The sequence below is a fragment of the Actinia tenebrosa genome, unplaced genomic scaffold (assembly GCF_029948245.1).
Source record: "Actinia tenebrosa isolate PJP-AT-01 unplaced genomic scaffold, QUT_ActTen_1.0 PGA_scaffold2__45_contigs__length_23673736, whole genome shotgun sequence".
Taxonomy (NCBI): Eukaryota; Metazoa; Cnidaria; class Anthozoa; order Actiniaria; family Actiniidae; genus Actinia; species Actinia tenebrosa.
The window spans coordinates 21,909,469-21,936,642 of NW_028292579.1; the positions used below are offsets into that span (position 1 = coordinate 21,909,469).

At 39.4% G+C, this 27,174-nt stretch overlaps 1 protein-coding gene across 1 annotated transcript; it reads left to right on the forward strand.

Moving 5' to 3' along the window:
* Positions 1-759: 759 nt before the first annotated feature.
* LOC148909605 (uncharacterized) lies at positions 760-6,849 on the forward strand. The gene has a single exon (XM_089034208.1). The coding sequence runs from the start codon at positions 760-762 to the stop codon at positions 6,847-6,849; it is 6,090 nt and encodes a 2,029-aa protein (XP_088890334.1).
* Positions 6,850-27,174: the final 20,325 nt, after the last annotated feature.

The following is a 27,174-nucleotide window of genomic DNA, read 5'->3' on the forward strand; positions in this document are numbered from 1 at the left end:
ACATTACTGCATTACAAGTTATTACTATAGCCTACTCAATCATGCAATCTAAAGATACAATGTAAATATTATTCATACTCTGATAGTGACATTGACTGTGCTCTACTTGACAGGTGGATCTAATGATTACCTTAAGTTCATTGGCAATCATTATGTTTATTGTACTGAGCAAAGTTTAAGATAGTCATTAATTTATATGTCCCAATTTACAGAATTTAAAATTACTAAAACTCAAAAACAAAAAAAATTTATGAAACAAATTAATACAATTCTTCTTGTTATAGCTTATGCATGATAGAAGCGGGTTCCCTGTGGAAGAGAGAGAAGGAGCTCGTGGGAATGGGACAGAGTTGTTATAGGGAAGAGTAGACAAGTTGTTGTTCTTAAAAAATGAATCCGGAATTCGAATGATTTTATCTTCAGGACAGCACATATGTGTAAGTATATTGATTCCGTTTTTCTTGGACAGAATATATTCTCATATAAGGTTTTGCAATTGTCATTCTAGCGAATCGTGAAAACCTGAACTCGTGAAAACCTGAACTCGTGAAAACCTGAAATCGTAAAAACCTGAACTCGTGAAATTAATCCTGCAGCGTGGAATTGTGAAATCATTGACTGACTGAACTCTGAATAAACTGATAATCTAGAACTTGAACGTCACGCATCTTGACTATAGTCCTCGAGATAATCTAGAACCACTACAAAATTCGACATATCGTCAAATCTGAACGAACTGATCGAGAAAGAAAACACAAGATGAATGCCGAAGGAAACCCGAACTTGACCATCGAGCAACAACATGAAAGAATCCTCGAATTAGAAAAACAACTTGAAAACATGATAAAAGGACCGTCTGAATATGGGAGACAACTTGAGCGAGAGTTGGATCTTGGATCCCGAAGAGGTAAGAGAATTATTCAAGAAAATATGAAAGATTTCGAAGGCCGTAAAGCCGAACGGATTACACAAAGACAACATTCCTTGGCGGGATATTTATCCCACCTGTCAAGACTTGTCAACCAAGTTGGAGACGTGGAACGATGCTTCGAAGCCGAAAAAATTGTTGATTATTTAAAGAAATTAGAACTTGCATGGGATTTGTACAGAAATGAATACAGTGTTTACATCGAGGAAGATGTAAGTGAAACAGAACTTTTACGAGTAAAACAACAGCACGAACATGCCAAAGATAATTATCACAAGTGTGCCTATGCCGCATGCGAGCGTTTGAGACAGGCACAACAATGTCGAGAAGACGAGCAGGCGCCAGTTCGCCGACAAAGAGATAATGAGACAATAAGCCGATATTCCTACGCAGGGGGGTCTACTAAGTCGAAAACTAGATCGCTGAGCTCTTCGAAGAAACGAGAACTACAGAAAAACGCGGTTTTGATGAAAATGACGGCAGAACAAGCTGAAGAAATAGCAAAATTGGAAGCGGAAATGGAAAAGCGCAAGATAGACATTGAACTAGAAAAGCAAAAAACAGTAAGAAAACTGAGATTTGAAGCCAAGATAGCAGAAAAGGAAGCCGAATTCATGTCAGAGGATGAAGAGTCCGATCTAGAATTACCACGTGGACCATGCCTTTACACAAGCACCCCCTTGACAAAGGAAGACCAGACCACTGATTGGGTCGTGAACGAAGCCACACGGATCCATGTACCGGATGACCGCGATGAGAGAATAAAACGAGAATACGAATATGAATATTGGAGAAACTCCCATGTTCCTAAGAGGTACGACATGCAAGAAGAAAGCGCTGATAAGAGCCACGCCCAAAGCGTTATGGCCGACGAAAGATACCATTCTGAGAGACCTCGAAGAGAAGAATCCATCTTACAAGAAACTACAACCCACAATGCAATTATGCTGAAGTTGAACATGTTGCAAGCCATGCAGCCTGTAAAGTTCTCCGGAGATGCTGACGACTTCCCCAGTCTTAGAAGCCGCCTGAAAGACAATTTAGAGGACGGACTATTGACCGACGGACAAAAGCTGGAGTTCTTACCGAAATTTGTCTGCGGAGAAGCGTATGAAGTAGTTCAACGAGCGTCTGGATGCAAGTACGACGATATTGTGAAGCTGCTAGAGGAACGATACGGACACCCATCCGCGGTTGCAGCCGCATGTATCGAAAAACTGACCATTGGTCCAAAGTTAGCCCATGATGACAACAAAGGCCTACGTAACTTTGCAGAACAACTTGAATCAGCATCGAAGAAGCTGGAAGGAGAATACGAAGTTGAAGCAAGCACGACGTCGAACCTGAAGCTGATCGTAAGTAGGTTGCCAAACTACCTATCAGCAAGGTGGGGAGATACCCTGTACTGCATCCGAGAGAAAGGCAGGTCACCGAAGTTGAAGGACCTTGCCGCATTCGTGAAAAGACAAGCAGCAATCAAGAACGATCCCGCCTTTGTCACTACAACTTCATCACGGAACAGTGAATCGAAAACGAACACTGCTAGACCAATGAGATTCACTCACAAGGTAATGAAAGCTCAACCTCCGCTGAAAACCGCCACCTTCACGACCGACGTCAGACCTAAGGAAGCGTATCAAGCCGGTAATAAAACAGAAAACGCAAGTACGCCGGGTCGCTGTGTCTGCTGCTCTGGAAGCCACGACCTTCTACATTGTACACAATTCGCAAGGAAAGACATCACGGACAGATGGAACGTCGTGAAGAATAATAAACTGTGTCATGTTTGCTTGAAAGCGGGACACTTAAGAACACAATGCAAATCGAACGAGAACTGTGGATGCGGAAGTGAGCGACGCCACCACAAGCTGCTACACAACTTTCCCAGACCGAAAGCAGCCCCCGTCGACAAGAAAGCTGAAGAAAGGGAACAAAGAAAGGATCCACCGAGTAACGACCAGAGGCCTGCTCCTGAACAGAGGAAAACCGACCAGTACGCAACCAACGTACGAAATACAGACAAAAGTATTCTTCTGCACGTGGTACCGATAAAGATCTCCGCGCCGGATGGAAGTGCGATAACGACGTATGGACTCCTGGACAACGGGTCCCGCGCCACCGTAGTTGACGCCGAAGTGGCAGAGATGATAGGACTCAAAGGAAGAAAGAAAAGAATATCGGTCAATACGCTGATGAATAAAGAAGAAGAAGAGTTCCAACTGGCTGAGTTCCAGATACAGTCTGCCGATGGCGAAGGACAACCAATCACAGTAGAGGAAGGGTTGATATCACAAAAATTCAGCATTTTTGAAGACCTCTTGCCTTCCAATATCAACAGAAATGCGTACCCTCATCTGATAGACATTGAAGTACCGGAAGTAGAAGTCCCGCGGGTATCTGTGTTGATTGGCAAGGATGTTGACGAAGCACACGAGATAATTGAAGTACGGAAATCTGATGAACCTACCTGTAAGCTCCAGGCTCAGAGAGGGCCCCTTGGGTGGGTCATTACGGGTACTATTGAAGGAAAAACACAACGAACGAAACTTGACTTGCACTTTACTGACATAGAAAACCTGAAGTTACGTGAACAGATAGAAAGATTCTGGAAGATAGATGACTATGGAACAAGACAGAATGTCAAAGAAAAAGAGGTGCTTTCAAGAGAAGATCTGAGAGCAGTAGCGAAGCTTGAAGAGACAACGGTGTTTAAAGAAGGACATTACGAGACCGGACTGCTGTGGAAGAAAGATGATGTGAAATTGCCAAACAATCGCGAGCAAGCTGAAAAGAGACTGTTGAGCCTCAAGAAAAGGTTTCAAAAGGATCGAGCGTTCGAAGAAGTGTATCGTGACACCATGAATGGCTACATCGAGAAAGGATACGCGCGCAAACTCTCCGCTGAAGAAACTTCGCAGATTGGACCGCGAACATGGTACGTACCTCACTTCGGAGTTACGAACGTTAATAAGCCAGGAAAAGTGCGTATTGTTTTCGACGCCGCTGCTGAACATGAAGGTACGTCATTGAACAAGAATCTGCTTCAGGGACCCGACTGCACGAACAGTCTGCTTGGCGTATTAATGCGATTCCGTGAAGACAAAGTTGCACTTGTAGCGGACATCGAAAGCATGTTCCATCAAGTCGGAGTACGTGAAGAAGATCAAGACTCTCTAAGATTCTTATGGTGGAGTGGAAATGCTGATGATCCTCCTGAAGAGTATGTGATGACAGTTCATATATTTGGTGCAAGAGACTCGCCGTGTGCAGCAAACTCAACCCTGAAGAAAACAGCGGATGACAACAGCGACGACTTCGATACTGCGACAGTTCACACTGTAAAGAACAACTTTTATGTCGATGACGTCCTAAAGTCGTTACCTAATGCGGACGCTGCAACGCGCATGGCTGACCAACTGACACAGCTGTGTATGAAAGGAGGCTTCAAGTTAACGAAGTTCATCAGTAACGACCGCGATGTCCTAGCTGAGATACCAGAAGAAAAGAGAGCCACGTCCTTCCTCGATCTGAAACTCCAAGAATTACCAACAGAAAGAGCCCTCGGTGTACGCTGGGATGTCGAGTCAGACACCTGTGGGTTTAAAGTGTCAGAATTGCAGAAACCGAATACAATGAGAGGAGTTCTTTCAATTATTAGTGCGGTTTTCGACCCTCTAAACTTTGCAGCACCAGTGATATTGCCTGCAAAAAGAATCATGCAAGAACTGTGGAAGAAGAAGTATAAGTGGGACCAACCACTTGAAGGTGACATCCTACAAAAATGGTCAACCTGGAAAGAGAATCTTCCACTGCTGGAGCGAGTATGCGTACCGAGATGTTATTTTACGCAAACAAGTGAACAAAGAATTTCTCTTGAGCTTCACCACTTCTGTGATGCATCCGAGGTCGGGTATGGAGCAGTATCGTACTTGAGAGCCGAGTATCATGATGGAAGAATCGAATGCTCATTTGTGATGGCTAAGTCCAGAAACACCCCTATCAAGACCCTCACCATCCCTCGTCTTGAATTGCAGTCAGCGGTACTTGCAACGCGTCTTGACAAGACAGTGAGGAAAGAGCTAGAGCTTGATGTCCAACAAGTAACATTTTGGACCGACTCCATGATAGTTCTAAACTATATCAGAAACGAAACTCGACGTTTCCAAACATACGTCGCAAACAGAGTGACCGAAATCAGAGAGGAAACACTGCCCGAACAGTGGAGACATTGTCCAGGCAAGGACAATCCTGCAGATGATGCAAGCCGTGGTCTTGACACTGAAGAATATCTCAAGAACCAACGCTGGCTTAAAGGACCAGAGTTTCTGTGGAAGACGAAAGAGAACTGGCCCGAGAACAAGTTTGAAGAAGTTAGCGTACAAGATCTGGAAGTTAAGAAAGAAGCTTATCTGACCGTACCTGAACGCAGATCATCTGTGGAGGAACTTACAAGGAGGTATTCCAACTGGATAGTACTCCTGCGCCGAGTTGCCTGGCTTGTCAAATTCACCGAATGGATCAAGTCCCGACACGTGAAAGAGAAACGTATTTCTACTGAAGACCTGCAGAACGCTAAATTGAAGGTTGCTAGGATCGTGCAACGTGAAGCCTTTTCCAAAGAAATGCAGAGCCTCAAGAAGAAGAAACAAGTTCAAGGACACAGCCCCACAGCAAGTCTAAGCCCAAAGTTACATGATGATGGTCTACTTCGTGTTGGTGGAAGATTGGCTAAGGCACCAATTTCCCATGACGCAATGCACCCAATAATTTTGCCTCGGAAGAGTCACGTTACGACAATCTTGATACGTTACTTGCATGAGAAGAACGGACACTGTGGTCAAGAGCAAGTGCTAGCCCTCCTGAGAGAACAATTCTGGGTAATCCAAGCACGAGTTGCCATAAAAAGAATCCTCGGAAGATGTATCGATTGCAAGAAACAGAGACCTCAAACGACAAACCAAGAAATGGGTGAGCTACCAAAAGTTCGCTTAACCCCATATGAACCACCATTTACCTACACAGGGGTAGATTATTTTGGACCCTTCCATATCAAGAGAGGAAGAGGACGAGTAACCGAGAAGAGATGGGGAGCCATCTTCGTGTGCATGAACTCCCGCGCCGTCCACTTGGAGGTCGCAAAATCGCTGGAAACTGACGACTTTATCATGGTCTTGGTAAGGTTCCTGAACCGAAGAGGTCACGTCAAAGAAATAAGATCGGATAATGGAACAAATTTTGTCGGGGCGGGCAGAGAAATCAAGGAAGCCATTAAAGAGATAGACTCCCGCAAGATTGCGGGGGAGCTGATGGAACGCGGATGCAAATGGGTATTTCACCCACCAGGAGCCCCACACATGTCAGGTGTATGGGAACGGCTTGTGAAAACTGTCAAGAGAAGCATCAAAGCCATAATTGGACAAGAGACAGTCAACGAAGAAGTGCTACATACCGTATTTACCGAGGCGGAGCGCATTTCCAATGGCAGACCGCTAACTCGAAATCCGCCGAATCCTGATGATGACGAACCGTTAACTCCGAGTCATTTCCTGAACGTCCGTCCAACCACCAACCTACCCTCTGAGATGATAGACGAATCGGACAAATACAGCAAGAAACGATGGAGACAAGCACAGTTGTTAGCCAACCATTACTGGAAGAGATGGTTGAAAGAATATATACCCTCACTACAAGAGAGACAAAAATGGCGACAACCAAAGAGAAACATACAGATTGATGATTTGGTGCTGGTAGCTGACGAAAACCCTACAAGGAACAAATGGCCGCTAGGCAGAGTTACTAAGGTGTTTCCAGGAAGTGATGGTTTGGTTCGAAGTGTAGAAGTGAAGACTAAGGAAAACAGCTACCGACGTCCAATCCACAAGTTATGCTTGCTGGAAGCCGAAGATGAAGATGACGTTTGAACCAAGAGACTCAGACTTTGCGTTTATAATTTAGTCGAAACTGTTATAGTATGAACGTTTTAGTATAGACCGTTCATAGGGGGCGGAATGTTATAGCTTATGCATGATAGAAGCGGGTTCCCTGTGGAAGAGAGAGAAGGAGCTCGTGGGAATGGGACAGAGTTGTTATAGGGAAGAGTAGACAAGTTGTTGTTCTTAAAAAATGAATCCGGAATTCGAATGATTTTATCTTCAGGACAGCACATATGTGTAAGTATATTGATTCCGTTTTTCTTGGACAGAATATATTCTCATATAAGGTTTTGCAATTGTCATTCTAGCGAATCGTGAAAACCTGAACTCGTGAAAACCTGAAATCGTAAAAACCTGAACTCGTGAAATTAATCCTGCAGCGTGGAATTGTGAAATCATTGACTGACTGAACTCTGAATAAACTGATAATCTAGAACTTGAACGTCACGCATCTTGACTATAGTCCTCGAGATAATCTAGAACCTTTACACTTCTCTTTCAGTATGAAAAACTAGTTCTCAACAAAGACCTCAAAATCGAGAAAAAAGAATTCACAACAGAAGGAAGAAAGATACCATTGACAGAGATAAGAAAGAAAATGGTTCAAAAACAAGAACCATATTTAAGAAAATTAACAGACCAGCAGTAAAGAACTTCATGAATTGAATGATGAGGAAGATTTGAGTATGAAAGAAATGAGAAGCAAATTGAAGGAAAGGGAAAGAAATATATGTTTGCTTGTTTGGATGGACAATTCCACAGTAGCTAACCATGGCTATTTAGTTTGTATGATAACCTGTCTCTATGACCCAGCTGTATTCTACACAGACAAGGAGTACAAAATCTTAACTGGTCAAAATGTAAACATCCAAAAAGTCATTGAAAAGCCAGAACTACATTTCATTACACGAAGCGGTAGTTCAGACGAAGAACAGATGTTATACACTGACACAAGACTTCAGTGCATCCAAGAACTTGATATAAATATTTCAATAAACTCTGTTCCATACAATGATGTCATGAGATTTTGCCATGGAGATAGTCCACAAAGAGCCTGTGAGGCAGGTCAACAAAAGGGTGGCCGTTATTTATGTGCCACATGTGGTATTCATGCAGTCATGGTACAAGATATAGACCATGCCCTCAGCTGCAAGGTCGAATCACTACAAACAAAGATGGATGTTATTATGCAGGGAGCTGTTGGAAGACGAAAGTCCTTACTCTTCAAAGTGAAACCCCTCAAAGATCTCAGCAAAGCAGAAATTGAAGAGGAATTAGGTTCACGAGGTAACTTTGAAGACGGGAACAAAAAAGATCTGCAAGAAATGCTAGATAAAGTTTTGCGTGGCAAGCAAAGAGTTCCTGCGCTGGTGTTCAAAACACCAGAATCCTCCTTTGATTCCCTGTGCCTTGGTCAATTTGAAATTTTACCATGTAAACCACTGCATGATATTGGCCACCACATAGAAAATATCTTGACAGAATTACCTTGCCATTTATCAGAGGCTGAGTCCCAAGTAATCAATGAGTGCGTAGATTTGACCCTTGGAAACAAGGACAGTAAGAGAACGATTGACTATAGGATTGCTCTAGTAAAGACAGCTGCTATGGCTCATCAATCTAACATCGTGTCAACAAAAGCACTAGCCTTGATTGACACTTTGGTACAAATGCAAGAAATATTATATTCTTCAGAGATAAACGTTCTCCAGCCCTCATTCTTCGCTACCTTAACCAGGTCTGGTACCACTGTATTCTACTAAAGAGAATAATCAAAAAGCCAAAAAAGCTTACAATGCGCAAGCTGTTTGGTGTGTACTACCATAATTTGTCTGCACATGCTGGTCTTATGCTGCGCCTTACCTTTGGTCTAGCAAGTAATGCTGAGGATCAAGAAAGGACATTTAACACCATCAAGCGCATTACCAAGCAGACCAGCAACTACCACCCTGGACAAATTATTCTTAATTTGCTGATCCGTTTGCAAGCTGAAAAGGAGCTTGAGCTACATGATGTTGATGTTGCCAGACAGCAATCCCAAATAAGTAAGCTCACCAAATCCTTACCACCAGCATCCAACACATGTTTTCCCAAAGCCATCATCATCAAGCACAACAGAGAATGGCAAGCACATCTTCAGCAAATTAGTGATTTTTTGCTCGAAGAAGAGGGGGTATGGTGGGGCCAGAATAAAGATTACGTCGAGTTCTATGATGTTACCAATCAACCTTCCCCAATAGAAGCTGGTCCTCAACTTCATCACTTTCGCTCAAGCTCTCTTGAACTCGAGGCCTCTTTGCTTGAGGGTTGTTGGAAAGAATGCATCAGAAGGAATGCTGTCATATTAACATCATTCGTATTGATGAACCTGATGGCACAACAACTAAACTCAACACCAACTTCCTTAACCTTGATATTGATAAAGAAATTGATCTCTGCCACCTACAAACATTTCAGAAAATACTAACGACAGCTTCATAGATACACACAACAATAGACAGAACCAGGAAACACAAGAGTGTATATCTGCACAGCCAACACAAGATGAAGTAGAGGTCAATGAAGAGGTCATTGAAGAAGAAGTTGTCCTAGATATATATCCCAAACACGATGAAATCATCAGCTTTGAAGACAACATTTCACTATCACCACCGAATGAAAACAGTGAATTCCCAAGCAACTCTGTTTCAAAGCAGGCAAAACACACCTCTCCACATCGCACAACTAAATCCACAGGCAGTAAACTAAATGAGCAAGAAGTGATAGATCCTACACAATGTAATATTGCAATACTGAAGACAACCCTTGGAAGAGCACTTAAAGTTGTGATTGGTCACAGTACAGAAGTACAAAGTTTAGATAACCAACATTACAAGCTGAAACAATAATGACCAAACAAAACAAACACGAAAGAGACACACATTTGGAACAGAGATATAAAGCAGATCTCGCAAACATGCAAGTTAAGGTTTTAAAAGAAAAGCCGATGGCAGAAAAAAAGCTAAAAGCATGGGAGAAAGAATATGTCATGAATCATGATCTCATAGCTCCATCACTCGAGGACATGAAAAGAGACAGTGGAAGGTCTTTCTTTTTAAAGAAAATAAAGCATGCCAATGCCTTGTTGAGCAATTGGAAAATTATTTTTTAAGAAATATGACTTTTACGTTAAATTACCTTGATTTAACTGCTCAGCTCTTGTAAATAGATATCTACGTTTCACAGGAAAACAGTCAAATTGACATGTACATAAGATATAGACATCACACTCAAATAAGGCCTCAACTTAATTTTTTTGATATGCAAAAAACTAAAGACTTAGAAATTACTGTTGTAAGTGATTGTAAATAGATAACTACAGCTCATAGGAGAACAGTCAGATGTACATGTAAATAAGATATGGAATCAAATAAGGCTTTAACTTTATTATTCTTTTAGTATGCAAGGCACATTTAGAAAGCGTTTAACTTTCAATCTTCTTGCAATTATTTAAAACTAAAATACCAGTATTTAAGATTAAAAATACATTAGCGAAATAGAATAAAAATCTTACCTTTAAAGCTTGGCATTAGTTGATGAAACTTCACCATCCTTATACTGGACAATTTCTATACATTTAGTACAAACAAAGATAAACTAAGCTAGTTTACATGTCTGTAAGCTACGGCATTCATATTGGGTAATGTTCATCTTCGAAGATACTTCGAAATAAACGTAAAAGAAATCCTTCCCAAGCAACTCAAGATGGCTCATGATAGTCTTATGAACAAGTCGATTTCCCATTTAACCACAAAAAGAGACCGTGTAACGACTTTTAAAGTTGAAATATAAAAAGATCGATTCCCTTCTAAAAAAGCCATTTTAAAATCCAATTCGCATGCGTTGTCAGGGAAACCTAGCGCCCAGTCCTCTTAGGTCGCAAACTTCGCGGGGGTCTAAATTTCGTTCGATAGCCATGCCTTAGACATACTGAGTACAACCATACTTTACCCGTCCCTCGTCCATAGTTCCAATATCCAACAGTTTTGGAATAACCAAGTTGTCGACATGCAACCTTGGCATCCCTCATGTCAAAGTCACCATAACCATAATAATCACACACTGTTCCCCACTGACCACTGTGGTAGACTTGTATAATGCCGCCGACACCTTGATCTGCAGAAAAGTCTGAGTTTTTTCCCGAGTTCATTTGAACTCCAACTAACATCACACATTGTTCCTCAAAAGTGACCATTCTCACGGTGTAGACCTGAACACTAGTAACTGTAGTTGAACTTTGAATTTTTGCATTTGTTTGCCTTAAGAATTCATGCGTTAAGGTAGTAACGGACAAATCTAGTCATTTACATCTTTTAAATCTAGTCATTCAAATATCTTAAGTTGCTTTTCAAAAAAGCTCTAAAAAAGTGGGGGTCACCGACTTGGTTCTCGAGTTATAAGAGATCGTAATAGGGGGGAAATTCCAATTGTTCACATCGGATTTTGTTCCAAATATACGTACTTAGGTTTTGTGTGGAAAGTGAAGGATTTCAAGAATCAAAAAGCCTAGAGTAATCTAAACGACGGATCTTAAGTTAATCTAGCATTTCAGGTTGTAAAATGTATTTGATGAGTTGCAAATAAGCGTCAAACTGAATTTTAGTAGCAAAATCGTACGCAATTCGGCACCTTAAAATACGTTCTTTGTTATAAATATGTCGAGAATTCGGTGTGATCCACAGGGACGACATAATAGTTTTATTTCTCGCACTGAAAGATTAATATTGAAAGCTTTGAATGCAAAGAAAAACATTGGGGGTCACCGTAATAATAGACGAGCTATAAGCGACTAAATCTGAATTTTCCATCCAAAATCACCATTCCTGTCCGCGCGTACCTTGGTCCTAGTACTTAATACATTCCCTTGAAACTTGTGAAATTGTCTTTGTAATCTCCAGGGACTCTAAAACCTATTTTGAATTGATTTTGGAACTAAAGAGGTCAAAACAATTTTTAATTCATTTTTACAACGTCGTATATTTGTCAATTTTTAAAAACAAAACTGAGCAGGTCAAGAAATAAAAATCTTAGTATGTTTCGAAAAACGCACAATTTTATCTCAAAATTTGCATGAAATTAGGAAATATTTTGTCAGATTATAGAAAGTAGTCAAAGTAAGATATTATTTAGAGAATTATTCTTGAAAAACAATGCTAATAAACGGTAAAAAACGAGATGCGCGAAAACTCCGGAACTACCTTAAACAGCATATTGTCAACGTTTAGGGATCAAACATTATAGTGAAACGAACAAAAAAACGAGAAAGAAAGAGTAAAAAACTTGCTATTTTGAAATGCTGGCCTTGGAGCAGCCTTACTTCGTGGTGAAATGTCAATCAATGGTAGTACTTTTTATTCAGAGAGCGAATCAATGACCATTTGCATAACAAATCAATGATATCTATTCATCTTTGTGAGGAGGCTTGATTGAAAGTGTGTTTGCATTTGCAGGAAACCGCTCTCTGCATCTAGAAAGGAGAACAACTGCTCATCTGGAAGTTTGCTTACCAATTCTTCTATCTTTGGGAGTGGATAATGGACATATTCTTATTTCGTCATCCCGGGTAGACAATACCATGTAATTAACCTAGTCAGTATCCTCTGTTACTTTCACTTTCACTAAGTATCCCCGCAACTCCATCTCTTTGATTTTGTCTACGCTCTTGGGTAAGACTGCAGCCGGTTGTCGCATGGGGGTGTGTCCAACAGGCTTTGCACTCGGGTTGATCTTGGTTGTGTGGATGCCTGTGTTCCTGTGGATTTTTCTAGTGCTGAGAACTCTTTCAGTGTTTCGCTTGGGCTTGGTCGATCTTCTGTACTCTTTGCAGTAGACCGAGTGCTTTGCAATCTTGTTCGGACATTATTGGCCTTTTACGACTATGTAAAACGTTACTTGGCAGCCAGGTGACGTTTTTATGTTGCACTGTAAGTATCATGTACCCCTTTGGTTTTAATTTGGTGTTTATTGTATAAGACGAGCTGTTTGTTGGTGCTTTGGATGAAACTATGCGACATTTTGACCGATGAGCGCGTCGTATTTCCTATATTAACTTGTGTAAAAATACTACTTGTATATGTTGTGTTCCAATATAGTGGCACACCAACATCCCATTGGTGATTGTTGCACCTAGAGTAAACATTTCCCCATCCATGGTGAGAACAGTTTCCAAACGAGGCCTCCGAACCTGTGCATTGCATGTTGTCTAACCATACTTTACCCGTCCCTCGTCCATAGTTCCACGTTCCGACAGTTTTAGGGAAACCAAGTTGACGACATGCGACCTTAGTATCAGGCATATCCCAGGGACCACGCGCATGGCACACTGTTCCCCACTGACCTAAGTTTTTACTGATCAAGAATAAATAGTAAATAGCGTACAAATCCAATGCTAAGAAGTAACTAAGATGAAGCTTCGTTGAATACTATGAAACACGATCTGTATCTCTTTATGGTTGGATGCCTTGTAGTGACGTTCTTGTAATCCAAGCTAATCCAAGGATAAAAAAATATATATGCCGAGTCGTGACGTATAGAAAAGTATATGTTCTAAAAGATTTGTATTAGTTACTTACTTTCCTGTTGAACCTTGTACAAGATAGTTTTTGCCCTGCTTCTTGACATCGTCCTAGTAGTAACTTGATATCCCTGTTGTGGAAAAAAATCATTATTCGTCATTATTAATAATTATCTCATTATTCAAGAATTTCGCGTACCATTATATTACGTTCATTCTTGGAAAAGTAAATGAATACATCCTTATAGTGTGCATTGGCACACGAACATCTTGTGTGTAACAATTAAAGTAAAAGTAAACGCTTCTCCATCCAAAACTATTGTGGTGAGACTTGAACCATAATCAGGTGAATGGAAGAATAGACTTATCAGTTATTCAAAAAAGAAATAATGTTTTGTTGCTGTTATAGGTGTAATTGCTGACCTCCTGCATAAAACAAAAACGTGACCACTTCCTTCATCTGAGATCACCGAGATAATATAATTCATGATACTTGTTTATTATGTTTAAATATATATAATGACACACCAACATCCCATGTGTGACCGTTGCACCTAAAGTCAACGCTTCCCCATGTGCCGCGAGAACAACTTCCTAGTGAAAACTCTGAGCCTGTACATCGCATTTCATCTAACCATACTTTACCCGTCCCTCGTCCATAGTACCAATATCCTACAGCTTTGGAATAACCAAGTTGTTGACATGCAACCTTAGCATCTCTTATATCAAACCAACCATATTGACAAATTGTTCCCCATTGACCACTGTGGTAGACTTGTATAATAATCTTTAATGACAATCACACGTCACACAGTGAGTAACTAATCTATACTCTGAAGAAGCTCAACTTATTTTGTTTGTCTTTGCGAGAAAACAATTAGGTTACTAGGTCCCTTAAGTCATAGGATGAAAAACTGTTTTCTAGTGTTGTCTTCCACAAACTGTGGGATGGCTTTTAAGCTATTATGTTAAACATGAGACGTGAAAATAGACTTGCGACGTTCAACCGAGATAACCGGACGTCCATAGAATTAATGCAAAGACTGGAGTCGTGTTAACAAAATGTTGTAAGCCAATGATAGTGACACACCAACATCATATGTGTGACCGTTGCAGCTAGATGAAACACTTCCCCATCCATTGTGAGAACAACTTCCAAGTGAGACCTCTGAGTCTTTACAGTGCATGTTCTCCAGCCATACTTTACCCGTTCCTCGTCCGTAGTACCAATATCCTACAGCTTTGGAAAAACCAAGTTGTCGACACGCAACCTTGGCATCATTCATGTCCCATTCCCAGCTAGAATGACACACTGTTCCCCATTGACCACTGTGGTATACTTGTATATTGTGATTAGTAAATCTATACTATATAGAAGCTGAACTTATGTTCATAATGAATAAATGGTTTACTTTATGAACCCAATGATTGCGTTTTATTATTTGATTTAAGACTTATGTTGTTTGTCTTTGCGAAGAAATAATTAGTTAACTACCTATGTCAAAAGATATTGCTTTTACCAGGCCCTTTAAGTGACAGCTACCATCACAGACTTTTCCCATTATTGTCTTGCACAAACTGTGGCATAACTTTGATTGAATATACATTACAGCGATTTCCACTTGAGCGCGCCGCGCTTCAAATTGGTTGATTTTGAAGCATTTATTAATTAGCGTGTTTGAACTGTCCGACAGTCTGTCTCGGTCGGCCCAACGCTGCTCGATCGTTAAGTGAACGTTGACGTTTGATGGTGGGAACGATTGTGTTGTATCAGCTGAAGTAGGATATTCTCCATAAAAGTTTGTCAAATTCTGTTTGCATGTAGATGTTATCGATGGCCTGTTCGATTAGGCTGCGTTCATATGTATACCACTAGGGGGCCAGAAGAAATTTGGGGGGGTCATAATTTTTTTCAGGTGTTCAAGGGGGGACGTTAAGAGGCTGTCTCTGTAAGAACCTCATAACCATTTTGGGTGAAAAAACAGATTTCTTTCAAACTTTGTGTGTGAGTGTGCCCTTCCAAGGTTACTTCCAAAACACATTTTGTTTTGGGTCTCGGCGCTATTTTTGCAAAGTTTCAGGGAGGGGTCCCCTTGGGGGCCAAATTAGTGATTTTGACTACTTCTCATTCATGAAATTTGGGCGATGTTTAAAAATTCGTACATCCATAAGAAATCATCATAGCACTAAATCCTTCCATATTATAGTAGATATATATCTTATGCAAAGATGAGTTGCCTTAAAGTTAAATATGAACTTATTAATATCTAGATATTTCAATTTTACCGAACATCGATAATCAATTTTGGCCAGTTTGCTAAAATATGGCTTAGGAAAAAAAAATCAAAACTCAAAGTTAGACTTCGTAGGACTATAATATTAGAGTAGTGGAGAGATAAAAGGTAGTTCTTACAAAAAACAAAATAATATTTTGCGGCCAGAAGTGAACAGGTCGACAAACTGTCAGTATTTTGGCAATTTAATGTATTATGTCGAAAAGGATGCAAATAGTTTTGAATGCGATTTTTATTTTCAATGTATATAATTTCACTGTTTAAACTGGTCTTATATATTTTAAAAAACATTTTAACCTCAAATTTTGTAAAACAGGTTTTAGAAAACAGTTTTGGAATCGAAAGACTGATTTCACAACATGCCATAACTTAAGGTAAAATGCTGTACCCTGTCATAAAAAAACAACGATAATTTCCCTCGAAATAGATAACTGTAAATTATTTGAGCGATGCACAAACATCAATTGATGTACAAATCTCAAGATTATTTTTTCATATCTTGCCAACAAACAAGAAAACTCCAAATAATCTAGATAAAACTTGCCTTTGAAAACGAGTCATCACTTGCAGTTCGATACAACTGTCATGTTGATACGTTTAGGCCCAGAAGTATCCACTTTTAGTCTTCAATTTCGTCGTGGTGAGGGAGGGGGGGGGGGGGGGATTTTATGCTATGATATACTTTTTTATTTTATATCATGTTTTATATATGCTGTCCTATTTGATGCTATACAATTCTATACTTTCCCATGTTATTTTCATATATATATATATATACTTTTCATATGTATACTTTTGTATGCTATCCTATGCTATGTTATACTACATCATTCTATCTCAAGTTATGTAATGCCACGCTAACTCATGCTATTCTATTTTACGCTAATCCATGCTTTTCTATGCTATGCTAACAGTTTCATGTTATGCAATTCAGTTTATATCATGTTATGCCATACAATGTTGCCCCATGCTATTCTGTTATATATTAGACTATCCCATATAATGTTATCCCATTCAATGCTACAACATAATATTATAGCCGTAGGAGCACTATAGTTTTAAGAAATTGGTCCTACGTGGGCTGCAGAAGAGGTGGGGCGCACACACACACACTTTTTCCCTTTCCCATACTATTCTCTTATATTTTCCAATCTTAGCTAATTTTCATTTTTCAATAATACTTTCAAACTTAGCCTATCTTCTACTTTAGGTTGCTTCTCAGCCGCTGTGCTATATAAGAAGTTGTAGCCGAACGCTTAATTTTTTGGCTTCAGTACACTGATGTCTCCATATTGTCAACATGCTAAAACCTTTATAACACTTTCAGCCATTTGCTGTCCATGCCGTAAAAAGTTGAATCACCTCATAAAAGCAAATAATTTGGATAACGATCACGACCTACTCGAATCTCCTGGCGCAGCTTCTAAAAGGTATAAGCTCTTATCATTTTCAATTTCTGTACGTTAATTTTATTTTTTATTAGTTTGGTAACTGACTAGGTAATTTTCCTGTTTGCTTTTCTCAGGTCAGCAAAACAAGATGCTGCTGAGTTAATTAAAGACGTTTTCCTCTCGCCATCACCGGCAACACATTATGAAGATTCTGAATGGATGCCAGAGACTTCAGACCTTGGTTTTGCAAATAGAGATGTTTTTCGACTCTTTCTTCTCTACTTCCTAGTTCTTGTGAGTTTATACCTCTCCAATCAAGAATTAAATCAACCTGGGATGAGACATCAAAGAAAGAACAAACTCGGTGTTTAAAGGCAGCTGTGACTACCTGCCAAATGATGTGCGAAGTTATTGCTCCCAAAGCCAGAGACGAACTTCTCGAGTCCCTTGCTAAAGTAAAACAGGATTCAATTTCTGTTTCAAGAGAATTGGAAGCTTTAATGTCTGCATATAAAAATGCGCCATCGAAATCTCTTAAGACTCAGATACTGAGTGTCTACGTCGATTGGTATCCAGTAAAAACTCTTTTTAAATTGAACGAAAAATACGAAAGGATTACCGAATGGCAGGTGCGGAAAGCTAAAGAACATGCAAAAAATGCCGGTCCAGGAATTCCTATTGAAAAAGTAACAAAGCATCGCGTGCGCATAGATATGGAAAAAGTGGATCATTTTCTTGACTTCGTGAACAGACCACACTTTTATCAAGATGTCGCATTTGGTACTCGCAAGCTGGAATTGGAAAGTGGAGAAATACTTTCAATGCCTAACGTTGTACGTACAGTCACTAGATCTACAATGATTAGCCAGTTTTTCAGCTTTTGTGAAGAAGAGGAACTTGAACCCTTAAGTCGATCGATTCTGTTTAGAATCTTAGAAGTAAGAAAGGCGTCACAGCGGAAGTCCCTTCAAGGACTGGATAATACAGCTGCAGATGGTGCAGCCGCCTCTGATGCATTAGAGACAATTGCAGACCAGTTAGAGAAGTTTGGAACTTCAAGTGAGTGGACGAAAACCACAAAATCATCTCTAAGAGACAGACAATGATATCTCAAAACCCAGTACAAAGTGCATTGTAGAGAAAGCAGCTCTTGTGCCGATCACTGTTACACTTTTGCTCTAAGTGACGAGAAGAACAAAGATTTTCAAGAATCTTGTCATGATGATCATAACTTCGTTTGCGGAAATTGCGAAGAACTCAAAAATGTGTTTCAAGAAATTGAAAGTAAAGGTCAGGATAAAACCATACAATGCGATGACCAGAGTCGCGAAGATCTTCTTCATGATATAAAGAATTCAAAGAGACATATTGAAGATTGGAAAGCTCATATACTAAGATCTGAAAACCAAGATCGTGCCAAACAAGATGTCTTAAAATGTGTCGACGAAAAGGTAATTTGGTTCCAAACGGAAGTAAATGGTTTTATGCCATTCGAGGCTTTATTTCCGGTCACGTGATGACCTCCCTGGACTTTGGATGGTGCAATCTAGCGACCTTCCTTTCCCTCGATAGACATCAAGGGAAAACATTCCCTCCTCCTCCCCATTCACCTCCAAGTGGGAGATTAACATGTGAAGGCGTTTATGCCTCACCTTTGCTGTGAACATTTGTAAGAACTGGGTTTAAATCCCAGGTTAGGTTTAACTTTTAATAAACGGCCACAAGAGTGGCCAAAAAGTTCCAACCCTGTCTACTCATCTTCTCTGCTCACAGCAAACACAGCTACGCCCATGCAACTCCCCTTGGCATTCTAGCCCAAAGCTCGTTATATAATGCATGCGTCAGAGGGCATAAATACCATCGTGATCTTAATAGACTGGGCAATGAAATTTACACAAATATGGGAAGAGAGGCTTAAACTGGCATATCAGTAGTGTTGTATCTATGAATAATGCTGGCAAACTACAAATCACCTATTATGCACACCTGTTTAACTCTTGTACGCAAGATTGGTTTGCCATTATTTCAATTCTTTTGGATACGATTAAAGCTGCAAACCCTTCTATAGGCAAGGCATGTATTCGTTCTGACGAAGCAGGTTGTTACCATAACAACTTCATCATTGCCACATTAACGGATGTTTGTCAACGTGTTGGAATCAAAGTACAACGCTATGACTTCTCTGAACCTCAGCATGGAAAAGATTTGTGTGACAGGATATTATTATGTCCAATGAAAGCATCTCTTAGAAAAGTTTGCAATGAAGGAAATGACGTTACAACGGCTATAGAAATGAGAAATGCTCTCAAAGAAAGGCCTGTCAAAGGAACCACAGCTTCGGTGAACACTGTGGATATTAAGGCAAAAGAGCTAGAAGTAACAAAGCTTGAAGGTTTTAGTTTTTTAAATTTTGGTTTCGAAGATGCTGGAGTACGTGTTTGGAAAGCATATGGTATTGGGAACGGAAAGTTAATTCCATACGAAAAATGGCAAAGCAACCCACAGGGTCCTACAATGCTGAGAGTAGAACCGTGACCTCAGCCCTAGCTCAACTCGAATACTGAAATAACCACCTGGCACTAAAGAAGGTAGTACCTATCAGTGTTCTGAAGAGGACTGTTATGCAGTGTTTACAAAGCTAGAAGATCTCGAGTTACATATGGCAATTGGACAGCACACGAAGAAAACAGACCTGGGCCTATATGATCAACTCAAGCTTGATTGGGTATCAAAATTCACAGAATTGACACTTGAAGAACAAAGCACGGGAAGGTCACAACTCCACGAACGGAAAGGAATCACAAATTTGTCAATGGGATGGCAATCCATAAAACAAAGGGTGGCGTTAGAAGATATCCAAAGGATGTTAAAGACTATCTAATTGCTAAGTACGATCAGGGGGAAAAGACCGGCAACAAATGCGATCCTCAGCAAGTGGCAGACGACATGAGGAAAGCAAAGACAGAAAATGGTGAAAGACGATTCGCAAGAGAAGTTTGGCTTAACAAAGCTCAAATAAGAAGCTTCTTTTCTAGGATTGCAGCAGCTAGAAGAAAGCAAAGTCAACAACAACTTGAGATGCCAATTTCTATAGATCCTGAAGATGACGACCTGGATCAGTGGCTAGAAGAAGTAGAGGAAAATGAAGATGTAGACGAGCGAAACACCATAAAGGATCAAATATTAAAAGAAATTGCACTTCAGCATCCTGTAATTTATGATACTTACAACCTATGTGAACTAAACAAAAGAAAAGAGCTAAACATATTCAGTGTCAAGATGCTCAATGAAATCTGCGGCGAGTTAGACAAAACAATCAAGTCTCGAGATAAAAAAAATGCTTATAATTGATAAGCTTACCAAAGAGCTTAGGAAGTGTTTATGCAATAATTAAAAACAGCATTAAACATTAACAGTTATACGTCCATAAAGAACAAATAAACCTCCAAAATTCCTGTGGTAGTCCACTTGTGACCTGTGCTTTATTTAGCTGGTCAGCGGCTTTCACTAATAGGTTACTAGAAAAGAGTATAACTACCAGGTGAACTCAGGAAAATAACTAGACAGTTTTTTTAAATTAATCTCCTCGAAAGAGTTACAAGAATGATGTTTTAGTATGGTACTATATTCAAAGACTTCAATGAGGACCAAATTGAAGACTAAAAGTGGATACTTCTGGGCCTAAACGTATCAACATGACAAGTGTATCGAACTGCAGATGATGACTCGTTTTCAAAGGCAAGTTTTATCTAGATTATTTGGAGTTTTCTTGTTTGTTGGCAAGATATGAAAAAATAATCTTGTGATTTGTTCATCAATTGATGTTTGTGCATCGCTCAAGTAATTTACAGTTATCTATTTCGAGTGAACCTATCGTTGTTTTATGACAGGGTACAGCATTTTACCTTAAGTTATGGCATGTTGTGAAATCAGTCTTTCGATTCCAAAACTGTTTTCTAAAACCTGTTTTACAATTTGTGAGGTTAAAATATGTTTTTAAAATATATAAGACCAGTTTAAACAGTGAAATTATATACATTGAAAGTATTTTTATTATTGAAACTATTTTCATTCTTTTCGACGCATTACATTACATCTCCAAAATACTGAACGTTTGTCGACCTGTTCACTTCTCAAAACCTGCTGGCCGCAAAATATTATTTTGTTTTTTGTAAGAACTACCTTTTATCTCTATACTACTCTAATATTATAGTCCTACGAAGTCTAACTTTTGAGTTTTGATTTTTTCCCCCTAAGCCATATTTTAGCAAACTGGCCAAAGTTAATTATCGACGGTAGGTACAATTGAAAAATCTAGATATAAATAAGTTCATATTTAACTTTAAGGCAACTCATCTTTGCATAAGATATATATCTACTGTAATATAGAAGGATTTAGTGTTGTGATGATTTGTTATGGATTTACGAATTTTTAAACATCGCCCAAATTTCATGAATGAGAAGTAGTCAAAATCACTAATTTGGCCCCCAAGGGGACCCCCCTGAAACTTTGCAAGAAAGCGCCGAGACACACAAAAAAAAGTGTTTTGAAAATAACCTTGGAAGGGCACACTCACACACAAAGTTTGAAAGAAATCTTTTTTTCACCCAAAATGGTTATGAGGTTTTTACAGAGACAGCCTCTTAATTATGTTATGGACATTAAAAAACTGCAATAAAAAGATGTGGTGACCATTTTCGCTTTTTCGCTAGATGCTCTCCAAATATGTCAAATTATGGGTTTTATGTGAAATGCGGAAGCAACCTGAAGCTGTAAACAAGAAATTTAATTCACAGTTAAAAGTACTTTCATAAAACAAAACGTACAGCAGCATCCCTCGTGTGATAATTGCAGTATGAGCTAACACGTCCCAATCCATAGTGAGAACAGCTTCCAAGTGAGGACTCTGAGCCTGAACATCCCATGCCGTACAGCCATACTTTACCCGTTCCATGTCCAAAGTACCAATAGCCTACAGCTTTGGTAAAACCAATTTGTCGGCACGCAACCTTTGCATCTCTCATATCAAAGTAATCGGAACGACCACCTTGACACACTGTTCCCCATTGAACAATGTGGTAGACTTGTATAATGTCAGCGATGCGTTAATCTGTTATGATGAATCTATACTCTAAAGCTGAACTTATATTGATTGTGTGTGTGGAAAAAATTAGTTTACTACCGACAAATAAAAAATTGCAACTTTAGCAGGTCCCTTAACTATTGACTTGCACAAACTATTTGCGGTTTCTAATTATTCCCAATTTGAATATACGTGGACTTTATTAATGATGGTAGTTAAACACAGTGGAGCTCAATTTATGATTGTAATAGGACTGAGTGGAGTCTAATTTGGTTTGTAATTATACGAAGGATAAACTAAATTGGTCATGTTATCGATTTATCATAACTTTTACCATTTCCGAGAAAATTATTTTCACGATAAACAATGCTAACCAGTAAAATGACCAAAAACAATGACAAATTTGATGAAAAAGGGAAGAAAAACTTAGTAAAAAATCTCAAGAGCGCACACTCAATGTCGTATTAATTGCGTGTTCAAGTTATGGGCGGCGGAAGCTAAAAATCTTTGGGAGGGCATGGCAAAAATCTTTGGGGCGGCAATGAAGATTATAATTTAACGCTATGTGATAATGACAATGTTTTGTTTGATTGCAGACGCGTGCACCGCAAAACAATGACTAAGAACCAATATTTTTTGGTGGGGGTGCATGCAGACGGATGCACCGTAAAACAATGCCTAAGAACCAATTTTTTTTGGAGTGGGTGCAAGTCCTATTATTAGAACAATAATCACAGTACTGTTCCCCATTGATGGAATCTTCGAATCCTGGAATGTAATGGTTGTATACACTGAATCCTAAACTTATATAGAAAACTAGGATAGAAATTGCGTTTCCGAGCTCCTAGATTTAAAAATTTCACACCAACATCCAACGTATGTCTGCTGCATATGAATGAGTCAACATGTTCCATTCATTATGCGTAAAGGTTCCAAGAAAGGATTTTAAATCTGTGTATTGCATGTCATCATTCATATTTAAACCGCAATCGGAAAGTAAAAAGTTTTACCATCGCCCTGACTTTGTCGAATATATATATTTTTTTTAGTACAGTGTGATAAGGTTTCAAACTATATCAACACGACACCAGCATCATATGTGTGACCGTTGCAGTAAAAGCTAACACTTCCCCATCTATCGTGAGTACAGCTTCCAAGCGAGGACTCTGAGCCTGTACACCGCATATAGTACAGCCATATTTTACCAGTCCCTCGTCCAAGATCCCAATATCCTACAGTTTTGGTAAAACCAAGTTGTCGACATGCAACTTTCGCATCTCATATCCCAGCTACCATAACTACACACTGTAACCCCCATTGACTACTGTGGTAGACTTGAATAATGCCGCCGACAACTGAATCATTGCACAGAAGGATTCCGTGTGTGACCTTTGCAGCTAGAGTGCAGAGTGCAGCTAGTTTCGGCCTTAAGCCCGGTTCAGACGTCGATCTTTTGCCATGTCGAATTTAATCGGAATTGAAGTCTACTCAAATTTCATTAAAATTCGACGTCCGTTTCAAACTTCGATTTTAATGTTGCCGGTCACAATTGACACAAAAAAAAAAAAAAAAACCGCTGAAATCTTAAGCCTTTTTAATTTATGCATTAGATTCGAATCGACAAAAGATCGACGTTTGAATCAACGCCGGTCTTTTGCCGTTTCGCGCGACTCGAGCAGTCGATTTTAATTTTTTGCCGACTTTAATTAAATCTGTAGATCACAATTGATTCAAACGCCCCCAAACGCCGCTCTTTGCATGCACTAAATGTAAATAATTAGATTCGGCGCGGCAAAAGATCGACGTCTGAACCGGACCTAAGACTGAAAATTAAATAATTTTCTATTCCAAGGATAAGAAGAAATTAAGTTTGCTGCAGGCTTTTAATTCGTGGAATGCTATGAAAATCGAAGTTTCTCTATTTCTTGGTATTGACATTGAACTGATATGCTTGTAATCTGGGACTAATCCAATAATGAAGGAAAGATATGTTGAGAGACAAATGACTAAAAAACATACCAAATCATGCATCAAATTCTACCAAAAATTAAATTCTGAATAAAGTGAAACCACGTACTAGCGCAATCTTTCCATCATATTCTGACACCATTCCATGTTCTTCTCCATCTCCATCTGTGAGAAGTGAGAAAATCTATCTTGGTGAGAAAATAATTAGCTTTCTACCTATGTTTCAACAGGGTGACGTAATACGCATGGCTGTTTATGACTCCCAAAGTCTGGGAGTTTCTATAAATTCAGTCAAAACTGACACAACTAAAGTTACTTCCAAAGATTTTTATAAAGAATTCGCTTCGAAACTATTTGTGGTGTCTACAGCTCAAGAGAGACACAATGCAATTTACTCAAATTATTCTTTTCATTGGGAAAAAAATCTATGCTTTGCCTTTCCGAGTTGCTTTAGACACTCGGACAAGGGAATTTTAATTCAAGATCCTAAATAGGATTTTGTACACAAATATTCAGTTAAAGAAGTTTGGTTATTGTGAATCAGCATAAAAATGACAAATAATAATCAAAAATGTTGAACAACAACAACAGCAAAAAAATCATGTGTGACCATTGCAGCTAGATGAAACACTCCCCCATCCATTATGAGTACAGCTTCCAAGTGAGGATTCTGAACCTGAACAATACATGCCACGCAGCCATACTTTACCCGTCCCTCGTCCGCGGTACGAATATCCAAAAGTCTTGTTAAAACCAAGTTGTCGACATGCAACCTTAGCAGTATTTACATCGCTTGAGCTATAGCTGTAATCACAAACCGTTCCCCATTTACCATTATTAGAGTGTTGTCTTGACCTTCGATTTCCTGCTTATGGTTGCCCTAAGAACTTTAAGAACTAATGAATTAATAAACAAACAATACATCGTCTTTGTATTGAAAAACAAAAACAAGAAAAAGTTGAAAAGTTGAGAAGTTGAGAAGTTAAACTTGATACTGTAAAGTGAGAAAGTCACCCACAGAGCCGTAACCATTTGTACATATTGTGTTGAATATACAGCACCATCAAAATTTTTAAGCCTTTTGTTTCGGTGGTGCTTGAGAGTCCACAACCTACCCGCATGACAAACCAACGAAATGCTAAAATTATCAGCAACAAACTTCGAAGTAGAATATAATCCTTGCAAAAAGGTAAGTTATGGTATTACTGTATATGTTCTGAAAAAATAAAAAATACCCAAAGCACACACCGACGTCATATATGCGACGGTTACAGCTAGAGTGCTCAAGACTGAGTGAATGCTCAAGGTTACTCCAGACTAAATAGTAAATAGCGTCAAAATCCAATGCTAGGAAGTAACTAAGATAAATATTCGTTGAAAACTAAGAGCTAATCCAAGGATAAGAAGGAAAAAATGAACTAAACCCTTCGCAAGATACCAAACAGCAAAGTGTGACTAAGAAAAATAGCTACGATATCGCTGTTTGTACAACAAAGAATGACTTGATTACAGATGACTAAATGCACATTGGAAATGATACTGAATTGAATCTCGAACAAGCAAGAGGTCCAAGTGTCATCACACACTGTTCCACATGCGTCCTCTGGTACTGATAGTATATCTTCTGGGATACTAAAGATTTCTTAATCTGCAATTGCTAAATCCCTAACAGCTATCATCAACAAGATTATTAACGATGGCTGAGGTCCTTCCGATTGGATACGACCTAACGTTTTTAAGAAGGACGATTAGAACGGATAAGACCAACTATTAGAGAAGCTCCGTGTAAGCGCACTAAGCTCACTTTTTATGATAATGAGTCAACTAAATATTCAAATGAGTTTACAAACCACCCAATTTATTCAGCTCATACAAAATATGATATAGTTAGACGGTTTTAAATGTAATTCATTGGAAGGAACGAAACAACGCAATTCTTACTTAACGTGTATGGGTGACTGTCAACAACGATTACTCTTGCGATGTTTACATTGCCTGGAATAATTCTATGTGTCGCTCTGCAAGGAATGTGCAGAGCTCAACAACAAGTGGTTGGAACCAGCGTGGTGGCGCCAAAGAGATCCTATAGCTTTGTACGTCTTTACATGTTTGATTGCATGTTCGACTGTAATACGATAGTGACTAAGGCGTCTGTTGAATTTCCGGGCACGCTGTCGCATGATCACTGCTTCCATTCCCCTGATTTGCTGTTGCCTAAATGGAGTCACAAGTGGCAGTGCATCGGGATATCCTTGATCGGCCAAAAGAATGACCCCAGGAGGTAAATCAAGTGCTTGCCCAGGTCCTACTTGAGTCATAAGTCTGTATGCCATTGAATCAACCATGCTTCCAACAAATCCAGCTTGCAAAAATCTGTTATTTTCATTGTCAGTGATAATTTGAGTACTCATGAGATGGTAATGGCGATGTGCGCTATAAAACTCACGCTGCGGTTCTTGCTCTGGCCTATATATCCTATGGGGCGTTCCATCAATACACCCTACAACATCTGGAAACGATGGCCAATTACCTCGCATAGTATTCCATTCTGCAACCGATGGCCATGTAATTTGGCTTTCGAAATAACTCCAGAGGACAGGAACCACATGATATATAATTGCTGACACAGTCTGTATGCTTATGTAGAATAACAATGCCAGGCTATCCAGATAAGGGCATTTACGGAGCCACATCATCACTAACAACACTTGATTTTTCAAATTTAATTTTCCTCTTCTTTGCCTTTGTCGAATATTCCCATCTCTATTATGACGACGCATTTCCCGTGCAATATCGTACACGAACTGTTCAAGGTTCTCTGGTAATTCGCCGGTATTAAGCCAAAACAAATATCTTTGACGATGGTGCATGGTGAACAAGTCACGCCCATAGAAGGGGAAGTCAGGTTGAAATGGAAGGCGATTTATCAAAGGAACTGTTGAATATGTGAACGGACACCCAAGGAAAAACGGAAGAGTAGCAGAGGGACCAAACATTGTAAAACGTCTTGCAAAGGCATTGAC